The sequence below is a fragment of the Oenanthe melanoleuca genome, chromosome 15, assembly GCF_029582105.1.
Source record: "Oenanthe melanoleuca isolate GR-GAL-2019-014 chromosome 15, OMel1.0, whole genome shotgun sequence".
In the NCBI taxonomy this organism is placed as follows: Eukaryota; Metazoa; Chordata; class Aves; order Passeriformes; family Muscicapidae; genus Oenanthe; species Oenanthe melanoleuca.
In genome coordinates this window covers 4,428,582-4,450,211 of record NC_079349.1, presented here as the reverse complement: position 1 = coordinate 4,450,211, position 21,630 = coordinate 4,428,582, and the positions used below count along the sequence as shown (strand labels likewise).

The following is a 21,630-nucleotide window of genomic DNA, read 5'->3' as shown; positions in this document are numbered from 1 at the left end:
CTCAGAGCCACGGTGAAACCCTGGGGATGGGGCATTCCCCAGGAGAGGGAGAGCACCAGGCTCTCTGGGGAGCAGGAATGGGCCATGGCCCCTGGAGCAGCTCCTACCCCAGCAGTGCCAGTGCACCAGAGAGGAAGCACTCCAGGGACCTGCAGGGCACTGGGACCAGGATGGGCTATTTGAGGCACACCCAGACATGCCCCTGCAGCCCTGGAATTTATGTTTGTACCCTTGAGGAAAGGGCATTTTCTTGTAAACCATCCCCAGGCATGAAGCCCTGGAGCTGGTGCCCTTGGTGTGACTGGTGTTACTGGAGCAGCAGGTCCATGTGCTGCATCACGTGTGGGTGTCACACACTGTCCCCAACAGCCCCTCCAGCATAGCAGGGCTCAGCCCTGCCCCAAAGCCTGATCTGCACCCCAGGCTGTGACTGAGGCTCATGCTTGGGCACTTCCCTGGGAACATGGATCCCTGGAAGGGCTCCTGTGGAACTTTGGGGAGCACCCAGCACCAAACCCACCCAGCGAGGACCCACCCTCTTCTGGCAGGACTTCTGCATGTCCTCCAGCTCCTCGTCCTTGTCCTCCAGCTCCTTCTGGTGGATCTGCTTCATCCTCTCCATCTCCAGCTCCAGCCTCTCGTGGACCTGAAACACCCAGGGATGATGAGGGGATGAGGATGGTGCTGGCCTGGGCTCCGTGTGCCTGGTGGGACAGACACCCCCAGCCCCAGATTACCTGCTCCAGGTGATCAACAGCAGCTGTTTGCCTCTCCAGCTCCTTCTTCTGCTCGGCAGCGCTGCCCTCCAGGTCCCAGAGCTTCTTCTTGAGCGCAGGCACCGTGTCCGTGGCCCCAGGGCTGCTGAGCTCCTGCACTCTGCCAGCCAGCACGGCCACCTGCTGCTCCAGCCTGGCCACCTCGGCCTCCTTGTGCTGGGCAGAGGAGGGTCAGAGCCCAGACACTCACACCCCACTCTCAGAACCCACAGCATTTCCAGAGGGATCATCCCACCCCCTGGAGCAGCAGCAGGGGTTGGGCAGCTCCTGTCCCACACTGAAAGCCCCATCCCCACCTTTCCTTCTTGATCCTGACCTCACCTTGCCATTCCCCTGGGGGATCCCTGCAGCCCTGGGGGTTCCCCCCACCCCACAGCCATGCCCCTGCCTCCATGGTGGCACTTGGTGCAGCACCATCCCATGGGGCACACAGCAGCACCTTGCTAAGGTGGGACTGGGGCAAGGATGTGAGGAAGAGCACAAGTGACCCCAGTGAAAATGGGGGTGGCCCTGATTAGCTGAATCATGGGACAGAGATCACTTATACATAGCAACAGCCCTTCTTCTGGAAGGAGAAAGTTATTTAAACACACTGAACTGTGCTAAGAGAAATTAGAATCAAGTTTCCTGATTGCCTCTGCTCTAATTGCTCTTGGAGCTGTTCCCAAAACTGCGTACAACACAGCAGGGTGGGGTCTCCCCTCACCTCCAGGCTCTGCTGGAGTTTGCCCATCTCCCAGCGGATGCTGGTGTTCTCCTGGGACAGCTTCTCACGGAGGCTCTTCTCGAAGGCAGATTGCCCCAGGGCCTGGGCTAACTGCAGGTCAAACCTGCAGGGGAGCACAGCAAGGTCAGGCTGGACAGGGCTTGGAGCAGCATGGGATAGGGGAAGGAGGATATTCCTCCTCCATGGCAAGGGATGGAACTGGGTGAGCTTTAAGGTCCCTTCCAAACCAAACCAGTCTGGGATCAGTCACACAGCAATGGGATGGAAAAACAACTCCCAGCAGCTGGAAGAGCTGGAAACAGCTCCACCCTCACAGCAGCTCCTCAGCCACCCCAATCCCCCCCATCCCCTGGCTCCTGCTCCAGCACCCCTAGCCCTCCCCACGCTCCCCCCCAGCCATCCTTACTTCTTCTGCCTCTTCTCCAGCTCGTGGCTGCGGCTCTGCTGGCTCTCAGCCAGCAGCCTGGCATCCTCCAGCTCGCAGGCCAGGCGCTGGCAGCGCCGCCGCAGCCGCTGCGCCCCGTCCCGCGCCGCGCTGCACGCCGCCTGCGCCTCGCCCAGCTGCGGGGACACGGGACACGGGGACATGGGGACAAGCACGGGGAGTGGGACACGGCCACGGAGCCCAGGGACCCCGCAGAGGCACCCCATGGGCTCGGCAGCACGGGTGTCCCGTGGAGGAGGGATGTCGTGGATCCCACAGCAGCGTGTGCGCACCATGGAGGAGGGACACAGGGAACCCACAGAGGAGGGACACAGAGACCCCAAACAGGAGGGGCACAGGGAACCCATAGAGGAGGGGCACAGGGACCCCAAACAGGAGGGACACAGGGAACCCACACAGGAGGGACACAGGGAACCCACACAGGAGGGACACAGGGACCCCATACAGGAGGGGCACAGGGAACCCACACAGGAGGGGCACATGGATCCCACACACCCCACAAAGGAGGGGCACATGGACCCCCATACACTCCACACAGGAGGGACACAGGGACCCCAAACAGGAGGGGCACAGGGAACTCACACCACCCACACAGGAGGGGCACATGGATCCCATACACCCGACAAATGAGGGGCACATGGTTCCCATACATCCCACAAAGGAGGGGCACATGGACCCCACACAGGAGGGACCCCATGGCACATGCACCCCATAAAGGAAGGACACATGGACCCCACACACCCCACAGAGGACAGACACATGGACACACACACCCCACAGGTGAGGGGCACATGGATCCCACATACACCACAAAGGAGGGACACATGGCACATGCACCCTATAAAAGAAGAGCCCACAGATCCCACACACACCCCACAGAGAAGGGATCCTTCTGACCCCACACACCCCATAGGGAGGGACCTCATAGACTCCATGGTACACTCAATTCACAGAGGAGGGACCCCACAACACATGCACCCCATAGAGAATGGACACATGGACCCCAACAGGAGGGACCCCATGGCATAAAGGAAGGGCACATGGACCCCACACACCCCACAGAGGAGGAATCCCTCTGACCCCACACAGCACACACCCCCTGGATAAACACCCCTCCAGGACTCAGCCTCGCTTCATTCCCCTCGCTTGGTTCACCCCAAAGATTTTTCACTAAACCAGGACAAGCTGAGGTGCTGTGACCCCTCCAATACCTGCAGCCCCTCCTGCTGAGCCAGCAGAGCTGCCCCAGGGCCAAGCCTGATCCCTTTTCTCTGCTAAAAGCAGAGTCTGGACTGGAATCCCCAAGGATTCACGTTGTGTTCAGGACAGACACGCAGAGCTCTCCCACGCCAGGGAATGGACTCGTTAAGGAATGACTTTAAATAAGCAAAACCTTGCATTAATGAAGCCTGTAATTCCGAACTAACTGAGAGCAAATGGGCTGCTTCCCTTTACTCAGGCTCCTAAGACTCAGCTTCTTTCTTATTACCATTTAATGTACCATGAGAAATCTTTATTTCTTTGTTTTACCCTTATGGGGAGTGACCTGGCTCCCAGGCACTGCTCAGGGAAGAACTCTGGCTTTTTCTCTCCTCGAGGCAAAGCTTTCCACCAGCAGCTCTTTGTGTGACAGATGGGGAGAGCACAGCCCTGTGCAGCTCCTGAAGCCAGAGCAGCAGCAAGACCCAGAACTGAAAACCCACACCTCCTCACCCTCTGCCCACAATCACACTTGAGCAAGGTGGGATTTTGCTGTGCAAAAGTGATTTTTGAAGCTCAAACCTGTAGAAAATATCTGGTTTTCCCTGGGAGTAGCAACAAGAAGGAGATGCAATGCTGAGCCTCAGCCCTGTAAAGCTGCTGGGAGCAGCCATGGAATAGCCCTGGAATAGCCCTGGAACAGTCCTGGAACAGCTCTGGAACAGCCCTGGAATAGCCCTGGAACAGCCCTGGAATAGCCATGGAATAGCCATGGAATAGCCATGGAACAGCTCTGGAACAGCCCTGGAACAGTCCTGGAACAGCCCTGGAACAGCCCTGGAACAGCCCTGGAATAGCCCTGGAACAGCCCTGGAACAGCCATGGAATAGCCATGGAATAGCCATGGAACAGCTCTGGAACAGTCCTGGAACAGCCCTGGAACAGCCCTGGAACAGCCATGGAACAGCCCTGGAACAGCCATGGAATAGCCATGGAGCAGCCCTGGAACAGCCATGGAATAGCCATGGAACAGCCCTGGAACAGCTCTGGAACAGCCCTGGAACAGCCCTGGAACAGTCCTGGAACAGCCCTGGCACAGCCCTGGAGCAGCCCTGGAACAGTCCTGGAACAGCTCTGGGACAGCCCTGGAGCAGCCCTGGAACAGCCCTGGCACAGCCCTGGAGCAGCCCTGGCACAGCTCTGGCACAGCCCTGCTCCCCTGGGCGCCCTGTCCCCTCCTGGGCTGGCAGCACTTGCCTTCTGCTCCAGCCCAGTCCTGGTGCCCAGCTCTGCCTCCAGCCGCTCCTCCAGCTGCGCCAGGCGCTTCCGCAGGAAAACAATCTCGGTCTGGGCACAGTCAAACCTCACCTGCCACTCGTCCTCTGCCAACGAGAGACACCCAGGGCTGCAGGCTGGCTGCTGGGGCCTGGCCAGCCCCCGTGGTCCTGTGGGATGCACAAGGCACCGACACCAGCACAGGACTTATGGGGCAGGGATTGGCTTTGTGTGCCCAGGGCTGCCCCACTCACATAGAGCATGTACCCTGCTTCAGGCACAGCATGTGTACCCATCCTGTCCCATTCCATTCCATTCCATTCCATTCCATCCCATCCCCATCCCATCCCCACCCTTATCCTATTCCCATCCTACCCCATCCTTATCTTGTCCCCCATTGTTTCCTGTCCCCATCCCATCCCCATCCCATCCCATCCCCATCCCATCCCAATCCCATCCCATCCCTATCCCATCCCATCCCATCCCATCCCATCCCATCCATCTCCATCCTGTTCTCATCCCTGTCCCCATCCTCATCCCCTTCCCCATTCTTATCCCATCCTATCCACATGCCTGTCTCCATCAAATTCCTGTCTTCATCCCTGTCCTGCCCCCATCCCACCCCATCCCATCCCCATCCCCATCCTGTTCTCATCCCCGTCCCCATCCTCATCCCCTTCCCCATTCTTATCCCATCCTATCCACGTGCCTGTCTCCATCAAATTTCCATCTTCATCACTGTCCTGCCCCCATCCCTATCCCATCCCATCCCATCCCATCCCATCCCATCCCATCCCATCCCATCCCATCCCATCCTCATCCCATTCCCCACCCTTATCCCATCTCAGTTCCCATCCTACCCCATCCTTATCTTGTCCCCCATTGTTTCCTGTTCCCATCCCATCCCAACCCATCCCATCCCACTTGCTCCTCAGCAGCCTGCTCTTCACTCCACATGCTTCAGACACACCCTGAGGTGCCAGGGCTGCCAGGCAGTGCCAGCAGCACCCTGGGGCACAGCACCACCAGCCCCACACCAGATCCAGAGCTGTGTGACCGAGCTGTCACTGCCAGCTCCCATTGGATGAGCAATTTGGGGTGACAGAACACTCTGGAGTGGCCAGGGGCTGGAGACTGTGGAGATCAAAGCTCTGCCCTCTTCTCTGTGGCCCCACAGGTCAGGCTGGATGCCCAGAGCACGCACTGCCTCTGGAGGGACATCCCTACCTCCTCCAGAGCCGCTGATCTTCATCTCCCGCAGCTGCACCAGCTGCTGGGCTTCCTCCAGCTGCTTCTCCACCGACTCCAGCTTCTTCTGCACTTGCTCGTGCTTGCTCTGGGGAAGGGAGGAAGGGAGCAGCTCCACGCGGCTGTGGGGCACTCAGGAGGGCTGTCAGGGGGCTGTCAGTGCCACTGTCACAGCCCAGGGCTCAGGGCTCGGGTACCTGCAGCTCCTGCAGCTGGCGGGTGCCGCGCAGCCGCTCCGCCCGCTCCCCGTCCAGGGCCTGGCAGGTCACATCGCCCTTGTAGCGCTCGTCCGACAGCTCCGTGGTCAGGTCGATGATCTGGGGGGGCAGGGGGTCAGCCTGGGCGTGGCTGGGGGAGGTTCTGCCATCCCACATCCATCCAGAGCCCTGCCTGGTCTTAGGAGTGCCCAGCAGCACTGAGCAGTGTCACCAGGCAGTGTGCACTGCAGGCAGGGCTCATCACAGCTCCCCATTGTCCTGCTTGATTGCATTAAATCTCCTTTGAAACCAGGAGCAGCAGAACTGTTAATCCAGAAAATCAATTCCATTTTCTGCAGAGCAGATGGGGCCCATGGTCCTGCTCAGCCAGTCCAGTGAGGGGCCGCTGAGGCAGAGGGGCCACAGGAAAACACAGCATTCCAACATTCCAGCATTCCTTTCCTGTGTCTGACAGCATTTTAAGGACCCTCACACTGTGCAGGCACCAGCTCCTTAGGGAGTCCCACAGGTTTAACCCAGTAAACAAATCTCAGAGGATTTCTCTCCCTAGAGAGAAATAGTTTTCCTAGGTCTGCCCTGAGGCAGTTGCCTTGCTCAGCAATCCCAAAGAGCTTCAACTAAATCATCTTCGCCCCCTTCCCAGTGATGTGGAGGGTCCTGGCCTTGGCTCCACTAGGCAGAGCTGCAGCCTAGACCCAGCCCAGCTCTGCTGCAGCCAGGGGAGCTGGGAAAACCCAGGGCATTATTTATAGAAACCTTGGGAGCTCCTTCTCCTCGTGATGCTTGGCAAAATCCCAGGCACAATCACAAGGAGCTGCACACCAGAGAGCAGAACCCACAGAGGACCAGCAGCCAGCTGGGAACATGGAATCCCAGAATGGTTTGGGATGGAAAGAACCTTAAATCTCATCCAGTTCCACCCCCTGCCACAGGCAGGGACATCTTCCACTAGCCCAGGCTGCTCCCAGCCCCATCCAGCCTGGCCATGGATACTTTCAGGGATCCAGGGGTAGCCACAGCTTCTCTGGGCAGCCTGGAGTGATGCCAGCCTGGAATTCTGCAGCTGGACACTGCAGCTTGTCCAGAGTCCTGTCCAAAGAACCATCCCTGGCAGCTGCCCCTGCCCATGGCTCCTCCTGCTCGGATGGAACTTGTGCTCCTGCTCATCCCCATCAGCTCCTTTCCCAACCTGGCCAAACAGGGCTGTGGCAGAGGTTTTGGGGTCTGTCTCAGGTGTTTTGGGGTGTGTACCAGAGGTTCTGGGGCTGTACCTTGCTCTCCAGACTCTCAGTATTCTGTCTGAGCTCGCTGCATGCCTGCTCGGATTTTTCCAGCTTCCTCCTCAGCGCCGCCAGCTCCTCCTAGGGAAGATTGGAAAAAAACACACGCAGAGTTCCAGCATCCTCAGCTTATTTATGAAACCCTTGTTTTCTGTTCAAAATAAGTAGAAGAGACATAGCTGCCTTATTAATAAAATTTACCAGGCAACTTTGAAGGCTGCTCACTGCAAATTGCCGGGACTACAGCTCCTGACATGAATTCCATCGGAGGGAATGTCAGCTTTGGTGTGTGGAGAGCATGTTTTATGAGAGAGCAGCAAACCTCAAAAGCCTGGGATGAACAGCCAGGGGCCTGGATCATGCCCAGGGAGGGTCCCAGGGCCTTGGCAGGTATCAGAGCACGGTGCAAAGGCACGGTGCTGGCTGTGATTCCTTCCCAGGCAGCAGGAGCTGCTCCATGCAGCCTTGTCCTGCTTTGATGTCCCACACTGAGCAGGAGCAGAACGTGCAGAGCCGTGATAAAAGCAGAGGTGAACAGATGATGGGGCCTGATGGATCCCAGGTGGGTTTGGAAACAAAAACAGAGGCTTGGGAAGCTTTTATTTCATCTGAAAACATCTTGTTAAAACCTCACTAAGGCAAGAAGAGGAGCAGGACTCCAGGGAAGATAGACTAGGAATTTAGCCCAGGTCTCAGAGGGTGCAGAGGGGTGAAAGGAGCCTTTCCTGGGACAAAAAAATATCCATTAGCATCTCCCATCTCCCAGGCAACACAGGTGGATGGCAGCACAGTCCCCTCTGTCACAGGGGTGTTTGAATGTTCATCTTCCAGGGGACTGAGCCACAGAACCTGGAGCATGCAGAGGGCACCAGAAGGGCAGTGTGGGAGCCCTGGGATGGGGTTTGACTGTGGGGACAGGGTGTGTTTGCTACAGTCCCTCTAACCAAGTAGTCACTTCTCCCTCCACAGCTCTGCAGAACTGGGCTAAGAACAGATGGCAACTCCTGGATGGTAGAAAAAACATCTTTGCCTGGGCAGAAGCGACTTCCAACTGGACCTATCCATTAGGCAGAGCCCCAAAAAGACCCTGCCCTGTGCTGTCCCACCCAGCCCAGCCCAGCCCCTGGCACTCACCTCCTTAGCTCGGAGCTGCTCCTCAGCGAGGTTGACGCTGAGCAGGGGCCGCAGGTGGCCCAGCAGCTGCCACCAGGGCCAGTGCCTGACTGCCTGGAACAGCTGCAGGTTCTTCTGGATGCAGCGCACGGCCAGCCGCTGGATCTGTGGGCACACAGCAAAGGAGCTCACACAGCTGCTGTCTGGATGTTATTTGGGCCACATCCCAGCCTGGCTGGGCTCAGGTATCCCCAGCACACACTGGGTACCTTCAATCTCTTGAATTTTTGGCGGCTCAGGAAGCCCTTGCAGGCAGCCTGGAGCAGAGTCATCTTCTGGGCTATCAGCTTGTCCCGCTGCTTCTCCAGCCTGGAGATGACTCCTGGCTTCAGGAACACCTGGCAGCAAGGAACAGTTACACACCTCTGAAAACTCCCCCTCCACCTGCTTGACATCGATCATCACAAGGTGAAATTCCGCAGAATTTCTCCTGTGGGATGCTGGCCAGTCCTGCCACTGTGGGGATGGATGGATGGATGGATGGATGGATGGAGATTGGATGGATGGATGGATGGATGGAGAGTGGATGGATGGATCGAGGATGGATGGAGATTGGATGGATGGATGGATGGATGGATAATGGATGGATGATGGATGGATGGATACCTCCACTGACAATGGATTCTGACAGATACACACAGGTAACAGCAATGACGTGTTACAATAGCAAAACCAAAATTAACCAGATTGTTTTCTTTCTCTGAACCAGCCAGAAATGACACAGGTTTGCTGATGCCATCAAACTCAGGCCAGTATTGATCTCTGGATGTCTGAAGTGTCTCTGGGCCACTGCTGGGAGAAGCTCTTGGAATCCAGGATCAGGAGCTCCCAAGCACTTGCATAGCCCAGCTTTAACAACCCCAGAGTGACACGGGCGGGGCCGGGGCTGTGCTGACAGAGCTGCATTTTAATGACACCAAACTGAATCAAAGCACAATCCCAAGGAAAGTGGCTCTCCCGAGCTGATGCCATGATTGCTCCACCACCCATTCGATTGCCTCATTAATGTCTGAATTAACTCCCCAGCCCTGCGAGTTTCGCAGCTGGTACAAAATCAATGCTCAAAGCGACGGCGGAGCCAACTCGTCCCTAACGAAATGTGACCGGGGCTGCCACCGCGCTATTGATTAACAACGGGGCTTCCAGAGAGGAGATAATTACAAACTGCACAGTGCAGGATAAAAGAAAGTCATTTTGCTCCACAGAACCCTTCCATGAATTCTTTCTTTACAAACTCCAGAGCTGAAGGCAAGCACGCACGTGAAATTAATTTGAGACCATCGCCGTTGAAGTTCAAGCGTTGCTGCTGTGGCAGTTCCTGCTCTGCAGCAAAACCACGAGCTGCCCAAGCCCCCTTCACTCCCAGGAGACATCAGTGGTAATTAAGAACTTAAATACCACCAGGAGCTGGCTGGATTTTGGTAATTAGGTACAAGGTTTACCCTGGGTACTGCTTTCAGATGAGAATTAGGAGTCTTTTGCTCTGGTTTTTAGTGAGACTGTTTCCCAGCCCACCTGGTGCCACGTGCAGCAGTGGAGGAGAGCCTTTTTCCTCAGTTTGGGGAGCTTTGGGCTGCTGGGGAGGCTGGCATGAGGCTGTGCCCACACACACACCAGAGCAGTGGGGAAGCAGGGCACAGCCACCGTACCTGGGTGCGCCCGATGGCAACGCTTTTCTTCTCCAGATCCAGCGCCTGGAGCAGCTCCTCCACAGCCTAGGGAGAAGGGGCACATCATGGCACTGCTCAGGAAGCACCCACAGCCTGCTATGAGCTGAAATGGGGTGCAGAGACCCCCTCATCTCCATTAAGGGTTCATCCAGCTGTGCCCTCCTCTCCTCCTCCATGCACATCTCCCCAGACCCAAATCCAAGTGCAAGGACTCTCCTCCCCCAAGCCTTTCAGCAGGATGGGGACTAGAGATCTGCAGCTGCAGGCAAGATTTCCCCACTTTTGCTGCCATCCCAGGTCTGGCAGAGCCTTGGAGCATGAGCAGGAGGTGACACAGGGGACAGTGCCTGTCCCAGCAACACCCAACTGCTCCCCTCCTGCCCACCTCACCAACAGCTCATCCCATGGAGCCAAAAACATGGGGGAGGGCTGAGTTCCCCCCTGAGCCCACCAGCACAGCACAGAACTCCTGGAGGATTCGAGCAGGAGATTATCCCAAGGAGAAGCCTGAACTCAATTACTCCAAGCTTTGGACCAGAACATGAACATAACAGCCAACAACACCAGCTATTCCCCCGGGGCAGACACACTGGATGGATGATGGATGGATGGATGGATGGATGGATGGATGGATGGTTTGAAAGCCCCAGGGCCACAGAAATTGTAACAAAAATCCTTTGCTAATACCTCACTCCACACAACATCATCAGACAGCCTCATGCAGCTCCTCCCCAAAGGACAAACCCACATATTCCACCATGGATCCAGGAGCAGCAGAATTGCACCCTGGCCTCACCAGCAGCCATGCAAGGAGGGGATGGAGCCCACCAGGGAGTGAGGATATGGATCACAGAGCCTCAAACACACTGCCAGGGTGGGGAAGCACCAGTGCCTGGGACCAGGACTGGGGTAGGGCTGTGCAGGACAGTCCCAAGCACAAGCACAGGGCCAGCTCTGGCTGCACTGTCCCCTCACAGCTGACAAACCTCTCTCCTGCTCCAGCAGCCAGGTTAATGCCATGCCCTGGGAAGCATTTCCCAGCTGACAAACCCTCGTGGCAGCAAGCTGCAGGGAGGATGGGATTTTCCAAATCCCCTGCTTACACGCTGCTGACAAGGCACCCTCTGCCTCCGACAGCATTTCAGAGCAATATTGACCTTTCCCGATTGTCAGACTTGTCTTATTAAATCCCGAGGTCTTAACTGCCTTTGCACATGCTGGCTGCAGTTTGCACAGCACAGCACGTGCCCAGCTTTAATTCAGCTCCTCTCAGCTCTTCCTGGATCATCCACAGCCTTATTCCAGGCAGGGCTTTGAGCTGGTTTTTCTACAAATTTCCTAGGAAACAAATAAAACTGGCACATGTCCAGATTCCCTCCTGAGCTCTTTTGGCTTTCAGCATCATGGGGTGAGGTGAGGTGAGGAGTCACCCTGGGCTGCAGGTGATGCCCAGTGCCCAGAAGATTCCACAGTCCTTGCTCTCCTAAGTCTCTGGGAATGTTGCCTGGCTTGTCCTCAGCCCCAGGTTTTGGGGGAGCCAGGGAAAGGGACACAGCACCACCTACATCCTGCCCTCTGCTATCCCTATCCTGCTGGAATGGCTCTGGCATCCTCACAGCCCCAACTGGGGGTCTCAGCTCGCGCCCCCCAGCCCAGCACACACCTTGCTCTCATCTGGCACATCGTAGGCAGAGCTGTGCCTCTTCATCACCTCCGGAGCCAGCACCTGGAAACGCCTGCGGAACTGGGTGAGGAGCAGCCGATCCGAATACCCTGGGGGCACACGGGGGTGTTGGGGGCTGTGGGACCTGCTGGCACACCCAGCAAAGGACACACAGGGTGGAGAGGACAGGGGGAGCTGCCATGAGAGAGAAACCCCAGCAGTGAGGGCAGGGAGAGGGCACCAAGATGTGACCAGATGCCACCCCAGCACCTGGTGTCACACAGGACATGCCCCTGGACCTCCTGCACAGCTCCCTCTCCCCATGGCACGGGCTGTGGTTGTGGTCAGTGCAGGTCCAGCCTGATGCATGGCTGCAGCCACAGGGCTCAGGCATGAGAGGGGCTCAGAACCCCCGCAAAAAGCAGGAATAAAAACCGAGGAGGATTTCTGAATGGGGAAATTTCTGAAGGAGGGGATTCCTTGCCTGCTGGCAGAGGCAGAGCCAGGGGCAGGGAGCAGCAGGTGGGATGGGCACGGACCAGGGCAGGTCTGACATACCGACACGGTGCAGGCGCAGGGCATCCAGCAGCTGGGTCCCCTCCAGCTGTGTCCTCAGGGCCACCACATCCAGCTGTGGGGCCGCATCTGGCGGCGCTGGGGGCCGAGGGACCGGCCCTTCCCCGCCCATCCCCGGGAGGAGGCAGTGCACAAAGTGCAGCTGGGACCGCCGGAGGAGGTTGGTGAGGGCGTCCTGGAGGGCAGCAGAGGTCAGTGGGGATGGAGGAGACAAAGGGAAATGCTCCCCGTGCACCTGCAGGGTGTCTGGGCAGGTGGAGCAGGCAGCTCAGAGTTGGGAACAGCGTCAGTCAGAGGGGTGAACACAGGTGGTGAGCAGGACCCTTCTTGATGCACCATGTGCCAGAAAATTCACCAGGATTTGCAGAATTTGGATTGGAAGGATTAAAGATTGTCATGGTTGAGGCATGCTGGGGAGGGGGTTTGCCAAAGATCCAAAATGGGCTGGTCAGAGAATCAGCAGAGCCTGAGCCTCATCTCCTCGAGAGCGTTTGGACACTTAATTAGGTGTGAGAGCAGCAGGAGCCTGGCATGTGCCCAGCGCCGAGGGCTGGTTACTGCCTGAGCACTAAAGAGGATTAAAGCAGCGAGCTGCTCCTGTGATCTGTGTGATCAGTGTGTGATCAGTGTGTCATCTGTGTGTGATCTGTGTAATCTGGGTGTCATCAGTGTGTGATCAGTGTGTGATTTGTGTGTCATCTGTATGATCTGTGTGATCAGTGTGTCATCTGTGTGTGATCTGTGTAATGTGGATGTCATCAGTGTGTGATCTGAGTGTCATCTGTGCGAGATCTGTATGAGATCTGGGTGTGATCTGTGTGTGATGAGTGTATGACCTGTATATGATCAGTGTGTGATCAGTATGTGATCTGTGCATGATCTGTGCAAATTGTGTGTGATCTGTGTAATTTGTGTGTGATCTGTGTGTTACCTGTGTGTGATCTGGGTGTGATCTCTGTAATCTGTGTGTGATCAATGTGTGATCAGTGTGTGATTAGTGTATGGTCTGTGTGTGATCTCTGTGCAATCTGTGCAATGTGTGTGTGATCTGTGTGTTACTTGTGTGTGATCTGTGTGTGATCTCTGTGATCAATGTGTGATCTGTGTGTGATCAATGTGTGATCTGTGTGCGATCTGTGTATGATCAGCATATGATCTGTGTGATGTATGAGCAGTGTATGTATGATCTGTGTGATCAGTGTGATCTGTGTGCAATCTGTGCCCACTCTCTTTGCCTGGGGGGCTCTCCCTGAGTGACAGCAGTGGCCACAGCCACAGTGGGGACAGACAGGTCACTGTGGGGGGTGTGTGCAGCAAGGCAAGGTCTCTGTCACCAGTCTGTGCGCCACAACCCCCCGACCCGGCGCTGGCACTCACCGCCTGCAGCTTGATCTGGGCGCACACCGACCTCTTCCTGAGGGCGGCGGAGCTGCTGGCGAAGGTTTTCCTGAGGCAGGAGTTGCGGTGCAGGGCGGGCTGGGAGCGCCCGTCCAGCCCGGCCAGCGCCCGGCAGGGCAGCGCCGCCCGCGCCCGCGGCTGCAGCAGCTCCCGGACCGCGGCTCTGCGGACACACACCGCAACCGCTGCCACACTGCTGACAGGCAGCCAGCACCCGGCACCCCAACTCCAGACTGGTCCCAGCATGCTGGGACACCCCGCCCGCTCCATCCCCTCCGCTCCATCCCCTCCGCTCCCAGCGTGGAGCTGCTCGCTGCTGTTAGAGCTTCCCTGGGTTGGAGCCTGAATCAAATGAGGCAGGAATATGAGAGCAGAGGGTTCAAATCCCCCTGTGTGCACAGACACCTGCAGCACTTCAGTTCCCTTTCAATTCCAATTTGTTTTACAAGGCTGCTCAAAGCAGTGGGGAAACCTGGGCGGCTGCTGGTGAAACCTCACAGATCTGACTTGTGCTGGACCCCCCCAGGCAGGGACACCTCCCACTAGCCCAGGGTGCTCCAAGCCCTGTCCAACCTGGCCTTGGACACTTCCAGGGAAGGGACAGCCACAGCTTCTCTGTGCCAGGGCCTCACCACCCTCACAGCCAGGAAATTCCCACCAATATCCCACCTAAAGCAGTAAGAAATCATTCCTCCTTGATGCCCCACACCACCCTCTGTCTCTGGGGCAGGTTTGCAGCTCAGGGCAGGAACATCCCCATCCTCCTCCCACGGGCACAGCGTTTTCCCCCGGTGCTGTGGCACCTCCTGGCACTTACACCGTGGAATTCTGCAGCACCTGGATGGCATTCTGGGCTGAGAGGTTGAACTTGGCCTTGCTGACCCAGCCCGTCAGGTCGTAGCGCACGGGGGCCGTGCCCAGCTGGTGGCAGATCTCAAACTGCAGCGTCTGCTCACACCTGCGCAGGTGCCCGTCACCTGGGACAGCGACAGCACCCCAGGACCAGCCCAGAGAAGAGCCCAGTGAGGGGTTATTCCTCCACATCTCCCAAAATCCCAAAGCCAAAGGGTGATGCCAGAGGCTGGGCAGCCAAGCTGAGCCCAACTCACCCTCCTGGTCGGGTCCCTTGGTGGCGAAGTATGAGCAGAGGCGCTCGAAGGCAGTGCCATCCCCGGAGCCTGGCACCAGCACCTCCTCGTCCAGGATCCACAGCAGCCCCTGGCGAGCGGCCCCGGGGCTGCCAGGGAGCACCTGGGGCAGTGAGGGACAGAGGGCTCTGTGCTCGAGCTGTGCCAGCCTGCTCTGCTCCCTCCTGCCTGCTCTGCTCCTTCCATCCTTCCCCTTCCATCCTGCTCTGCTCCCTCCTTGCCTGCTCTGCTCCTTCCATCCTGCTCTGATCCCTCCTTGCCTGCTCTGCTCCTTCCATCCTTCCCCTTCCATCCTGCTCTGCTCCTTCCATCCTGCTCTGCTCCTTCCATCCTTCCCCTCCATCCTGATCTGCTCCCTCCTTGCCTGCTCTGCTCCCTCCATCCTGCTCTGCTCCTTCCATCCTGCTCTGCTCCTTCCATCCTTCCCCTTCCATCCTGCTCTGCTCCCTCCATCCTGCTCTGCTCCTTCCAGCCTGCTCTGCTCCTTCCATCCTTCCCCTTCCATCCTGCTCTGCTCCCTCCTTGCCTGCTCTGCTCCTTCCATCCTGCTCTGATCCCTCCTTGCCTGCTCTGCTCCTTCCATCCTTCCCCTCCATCCTGATCTGCTCCTCCCATCCTGCTCTGCTCTTTCCATCCTGCTCTGCTCCCTCCTGCCTGCCCTGCTCCTTCCATCCTTCCCCTTCCATCCTGCTCTGCTCCCTCCATCCTGCTCTGCTCCCTCCGTCCTGCTCTGCTCCCTCCTGCCTGCTCTGCTCCTTCCATCCTGCTCTGCTCCTTCCATCCTGCTCTGCTCCTTCCATCCTTCCCCTTCCAGGCTGCTCTGCTCCCTCCTGCCTGCTCTGCTCCTTCCATCCTGCTCTGCTCCTTCCATCTATCTGCTCCCTCCATCCTGCTCAGCTCCTTCATCCTGCTCTGCTCCCTCCTGCCTGCTCTGCTCCCTCCATCCCACTCTGCTCCCACTGCTGTGACCCCCATCCCTCCCGACCTGATCCAGCTCTGGACATCACTCTGATGTCCAGCCATCACCCTCAGCAGTGGCAGTGTCCCAGAGGAGCCCACCAGCCCAGGCTGGAGGGGGTGATGGAGTGCACAGCTTGGTCAGGGAGGGTTCTCATATTTTAAAAAACCAAAAAGGTCCTGGTGGATGCTGTTCCCCCCACTCCCTGCAACACCTCAGGCTGCTCTGGGATGCTCCACAGGGTCCCACTCTGCCACTGCCTGGAGCAGCAGGATGCAGAGGGGACAGGGTACCTGGGAGCAGCTCAGGTCGATGATGGACAGCGTGGCCAGTGGAGAGCGCTCTGGAAGATCAAAAGACACCTCAACATTTTCCTGGAAAACATAATTTAAAAGCTTGCTTCAGCCATGGGATGGCATCTGGAAGTCAGCATCACTAGGGAAGGACACATCTGTCCTTACTCAATGATGTGTGTGTTAAACCATAGGAATTCAGTTATTTTCCCAGAGTTAGAGGCATTGTGGTAATTCCTTCAAGCCTATAATAAGTTCATCTCTGCCTGTAGGTTTCTCAGCAGCTTATTTCTGCAATAATTTATCATTTTCCTTTCTCTCCTCTATTATTCATCACCTGAGGAAAAAGTCAGCTGTGACAACAGAAGGGCACAAAGTCTCCTGAGCTGGAGCAAATATATAATAGAATTCCAGAGTGGTTTCTGTTGGGAGGGGCCTTAAAATCATCTCATTCCAACCCCCCTGCCATGGCAGCTTCCACAAAGATGCCAAGAACAGCCAAGAGGATTCAGAACTGAGGCAGGGGGTGGAGAGAGAGGCTTTGCTCCATGCAGAGCTCCCCCAGTGCTGCTCCTGAGCTACTCACTCCCACCACAGGGGACATGGGGACAAAGGCAGCTGCCAGGCCCTGCTCCTCACCTCTTTGTACCTCTCCATCTCCCACAGGAAGGTTTTCTCATAGCAGAGCCCCTGCAGCCTCTCCTGGACGTAGTTGTGGCACAGCTCCTCGAAGGTGGCCGCGCGCTCGCGCCGCTGCTGCCGCGGGCTCTGGAAGCCAGGGGTGTCCACCACGGCTATGGAGGCCATGGAGAGGTGCTGGGAGGAGAAGGACCTGGGCAGAGGCACACACAGCACCAGGAGTTACCCACAGATAGGAGCAGAGTGGTGCCAGCTGGGCTCTTGCCGTGCCTGTGCCACAGGAGCGCAGACACAGGAGTCCAGCACCGTTCCCACATCAAGATTTTCACAGAGCTGCCCGTTTCTCCAGCAGGAATCAGGCACCTGCTCCATGCCCCTGGAGAAGGGGCAGCCACCCCCAGGTCTTTGGTACCTGTTGATGAGTGAAACCACAGCAGCAAAGAGCTCCTCGTAGAGCCCCGAGGCCATTCCCTGCACACACTCCACTCCTGTCAGCTTTGGCCCTGGCACAGTGAAGGGAAGAGCAGGAACACGTTTATTTCCAGCCAAGTTCATCCTGCACAGAGCTGAGGATTCCCTGGATTCCCACACAGCTCCACAGCATCACCCCTGCACATCCTGCCTTCAGCTCCTCTCCTGCCTCACGTGGATTTCAGGAATGCAATTATTGCCATGTCAAAGATCCCCAGATCCTTGCTTTTATCATTTTTACCATCAAGGATAACTTGCAGGGCCCAGCTGGAATTCTGATGCTGAGCATCACAGAATCATCAAGGTTGGAAAAGACCTCCAAGATCATCAAGTCCAACCTTTAAGGAGTGTGGGAAGGCTGACCTGAAATCCAGGCAATATCTCACCCTCCCACCTTGCACATGCTGGCTCTGCCCCTATCAATTAGATCCATACAATAATTTAAGGCTTATGGTGGCACAGCAGCACAATCCCAGATCCAGATGTCCTTGCAGAACACAGGTGTTTGGAGCACAACACCAGCCCAGCTCCGTTTGTGGATTTTGGGGAATTTCCCCTGTTTTTCTAGGCAGAGCTCTGACAGCATTTAAGCCACATCACTTATCTGAATTCACCTGATTTCATGTGTCCCTAAGGGGGGGTCAGGCTGGAGAGCTGAGATGTGACACAGCACAGTTAATGATTTTATTAATATTTACAGACCTAAGAAGAACAGGACAATTTGCCTCACCATCCCCTCTCCCACAGAAATAAAGGGAAAAGGGACTGGATACCCCATTACCTGGTGTGCTCTCCTCTGCTGGGGGCTGTCCCCGTGCTGTCACCTGTGCCAGGATGTGCCTGAGGTGGTGTTTGAAGACAGCAGTGCCCAGCTCCTCCACGTCACAGCCCAGCACCTCGGCAGCGCGGCTGGCGCTCTCGAACCGCAGGAACTGCTTCCTGCCAACTGCACGGGTGATACCGAAATCATGAGAAAAAGGACTAATGTGGATATAGTAGTAGTCATGCTAAGGCTTAGAAAACTGCAGTTCTCGGACAGGCCCTGGGAACCAGCCCTGGGAATGAGCTGGGGACTGTGAAAACAATAATCAAAGGATTTAGTAGAGCATATAGAACATTTAGAAACTTTCAAGATAAGGCTAAAGTATAATAATAAATAAAGGGTTCTGGTGATGGGAAAACATGCAAGGGGGATTAAAGGGGGGTAGCCTATAGTTTTGAATAGACAAGCATGCAGAATTTATAACTTTTAGGAATGATATCTACAAGATTTATGTATCTGTATTGTCTTGAAGAATGTGTACTTCTGCACGTAGACTACTTTGTAAAAAGGTATAAAAACCTGACGAAAAAGGGAACTGTGGGATCCTGACTTTGGACGCTAGTCCACAGGTTCCCTGGGCCCTGAATAAAGCACCGCATAAACTAACTCTGTTAGTTTGTGTTCTTTTTGGGGCATCGGGCAACACGGGGGGCTCAGCTCTGCAGCACCACCAAAACACCCCCACGCCCTCCCTCCTGCACCCCCAAAGCCAAAATGCCCCAAGGCATCACACGGCATCAGCGTTTCGAGAGTTTGAGCAGAGCAGCAGATGTGCTGCCGGGAGCTGATGGGATTACCAAGCAATCCCTCGAAATCCGGGATCACCTTTCAGGGTGCCAGCAGTGTTTGCTGTCCCCGCAGCCAGGAGCAGACAGCACTCACATCCAGTGATAATGATCCCAGCTTAATGATTAAAATCAATAGGGAAGTAATCTGCAGGATTAATCCTTTTACAAATCCCGGGCAGGAAGGTGCCGTGGAGGCAGCCAGGCAGCACAGCTCAGGAACACAAACGGGAGCAGCCAAAGTCACCCAGAGACCTCAGGGTGGCACTTTTGGGTGGTGGATGGCTCAGCTGGTGGCAGGGAAGAGGGTGTGGGATGGGGAGTGAGAGGTGGCCACATCCTGGGAAGCTCCATGGGGGACCCACTCCTGGCCGAGGGGATGCACAAAGCAGGGCTCGAGGGCTCTCATGAGAGCCAGCCCCTTCTCCCTTCCCCTTTGATCCTTTCCCAGGATTTTCTATGCTGACTGAAGGACTCCAACATCAAGGGCTGTGCTGGAGCAGGCAGGGGAATTGCCTCAGCACTCCAGGCTTTGATTTATTCTGTTTTCACTTGTTCTTGTCTGAGCTGGCTGGACAGACGCTGGTTCCTGCCAGACACAAAAGCTCTGCCTGCCAGGGAGTTGGAGGGGCTGGGGGGGCCAGGGCTGCACAGAGCTGGCTGGAATTTCCACTGCCCATTCCAGCATCCCACACTGCCCACTCCAGCATCCCACACTGCCCACTCCAGCATCCCACATGCCCATTCCAGCATCCCACACTGCCCACTCCAGCATCCCACACTGCCCACTCCAGCATCCCACACTGCCCATTCCAGCATCCCACACTGCCCAGTCCCTCATCCCACACTGCTCCAGCATCCCACACTGCTCCAGCATCCCACACTGCCCACTCCAGCATCCCACACTGCCCATTCCAGCATCCCACACTGCCCACTCCAGCATCCCACACTGCCCATTCCAGCATCCCACACTGCCCTCTCCAGCATCCCACACTGCCCACTCCAGCATCCCACACTGCTCATTCCAGCATCCCACACTGCCCACTCCAGCATCCCACACTGCCCTCTCCAGCATCCCACACTGCCCACTCCAGCATCCCACACTGCTCCAGCATCCCACACTGCCCATTCCAGCATCCCACACTGCTCCAGCATCCCACACTGCTCCAGCATCCCACACTGCTCCAGCATCCCACACTGCCCATTCCAGCATCCCACACTGCTCCAGCATCCCACACTGCCCATTCCAGCATCCCACACTGCTCCAGCATCCCACACTGCTCCAGCATCCCACACTGCTCCAGCATCCCACACTGCCCATTCCAGCATCCCACACTCCCCATTCCAGCATCCCACACTGCCCTCTCCAGCATCCCACACTGCCCTCTCCAGCATCCCACACTGCTCCAGCATCCCACACTGCCCATTCCAGCATCCCACACTGCTCCAGCATCCCACACTGCTCCAGCATCCCACACTGCCCATTCCAGCATCCCACACTGCCCACTCCAGCATCCCACACTGCCCACTCCAGCATCCCACACTGCCCTCTCCAGCATCCCACACTGCCCATTCCAGCATCCCACACTGCCCACTCCAGCATCCCTGGGACAAACAAGAAGGTCCTCTCAGCCCTGCCATCCCCAGGCATCATTTTACCCTCCATAAACTATAACCATCAGCAGCTCCACATGGCTCTCCTGAGTGTGATGTGACCATGGAAAATTCACTGACTTTACCACCTGAAGGGAATTATTTCAGCCCAGGTAATAAGTAAGAGGAGCAGAAGGAAAACACAGGGTCAGCACTCACAGGGACAGCTCAGCCTCTCTTGCTACAGCCCCAGCCCATTTCCAAACTGCTCAGTGCCCAATTTCCTGGGCTCCCAGGACGTGATGCAGCTCCAGCACTCACCCTGGGCTATTGCTGGGGGTCTCACTGACCCCAAAACTCCCCCCTGGCTGTCTGGGTGCTCCTGTCCCTCCTGCTGCCCTGGTGCCCCTGACCTCTGTGGGGTTTGGGGCAGCTCATTGTCCTCCAGTGAGCAGCAGCTTCCAGCCCTCCTGCCCTGTGGTTTTCCTCCTTTTAAAGGAGTTCAGGAGGCTGGATTTGCAGCAGCCTCGCTGTGCCAGGGGGGTTGCAGTGACTCCTGACACACCTGGGGGGTGGGATGGCACCACTCCCATTACAGCTGGGTGGTGGGAAGCCCACAGGGAGATTTATTCTGCTCTCAGCCAGCAAAAGGACAGCTTGAGAGCGAGCTGCACACCCCTCCTGCTGCACCCCAAACCTCCCTTCCGCTTACAGGGGCAGCAAATAAATTAAACCAGGGGATTTTCTGCAGCCCACAAAGGCACTGGAGCTCTCAGGTGAATGGTGCCCAGGGTGCCCTGCTGGCCTCCAGCTGCCAGGCTGCTTTCCTAATAAAAGAGCTGCTCTAATACATTTCAAAGGCAGCGGGAAGGGCTGACGCTGGGATGGAGCAGAAGCAGCTTTTGAAATTCAACCTTTTCTTCTCAGCGTTTTCGTAGCTGCAAATGCATTTTCCACCCCCAGCCAGGGAGAGGTGGTGCTGATCCCTCCTGGTTTATTCCTGCACAAGCTGAACGGGTGAGGAGAGAAGGGAAAAAAGCCTTTAACCCTCACTGGGGCCCGTTTAACACGTGGCTGAGGATGGGGATGGAGGAGGTGCACGGCTGAGCTCCTGAAAATGCCCTGGAAAAGCCAGTGCCGAGGCTCCCTTCGGTGAGATTTCAAGGGGAGGATTTGGAATACACAACATCAAAGGGCATGAAAGGGGAAGGGAAGAGAGATGGCTATCAGGAGACAGGTTTAACCACATTAAAAGAGTCGTCGCCCCCACT

The 21,630-nt window shown here is 56.6% G+C and overlaps 1 protein-coding gene across 1 annotated transcript in view; it reads right to left on the bottom strand.

The window, feature by feature from the left end:
* The window catches only part of MYO18B (myosin XVIIIB), a 61,264-nt gene that overhangs the window by 25,414 nt on the left and 14,220 nt on the right, over window positions 1-21,630 (bottom strand). The window contains 20 exon segments of the mRNA XM_056503969.1: window positions 536-646; window positions 738-932; window positions 1,483-1,606; window positions 1,910-2,064; window positions 4,406-4,530; window positions 5,651-5,759; window positions 5,869-5,988; window positions 7,161-7,250; window positions 8,304-8,447; window positions 8,552-8,680; window positions 9,992-10,057; window positions 11,676-11,785; window positions 12,234-12,426; window positions 13,629-13,812; window positions 14,467-14,626; window positions 14,759-14,900; window positions 16,049-16,129; window positions 16,688-16,880; window positions 17,100-17,190; window positions 17,940-18,104. Of these exon segments, the coding sequence (XP_056359944.1) occupies window positions 536-646; window positions 738-932; window positions 1,483-1,606; window positions 1,910-2,064; window positions 4,406-4,530; window positions 5,651-5,759; window positions 5,869-5,988; window positions 7,161-7,250; window positions 8,304-8,447; window positions 8,552-8,680; window positions 9,992-10,057; window positions 11,676-11,785; window positions 12,234-12,426; window positions 13,629-13,812; window positions 14,467-14,626; window positions 14,759-14,900; window positions 16,049-16,129; window positions 16,688-16,880; window positions 17,100-17,190; window positions 17,940-18,104 (2,687 nt within the window).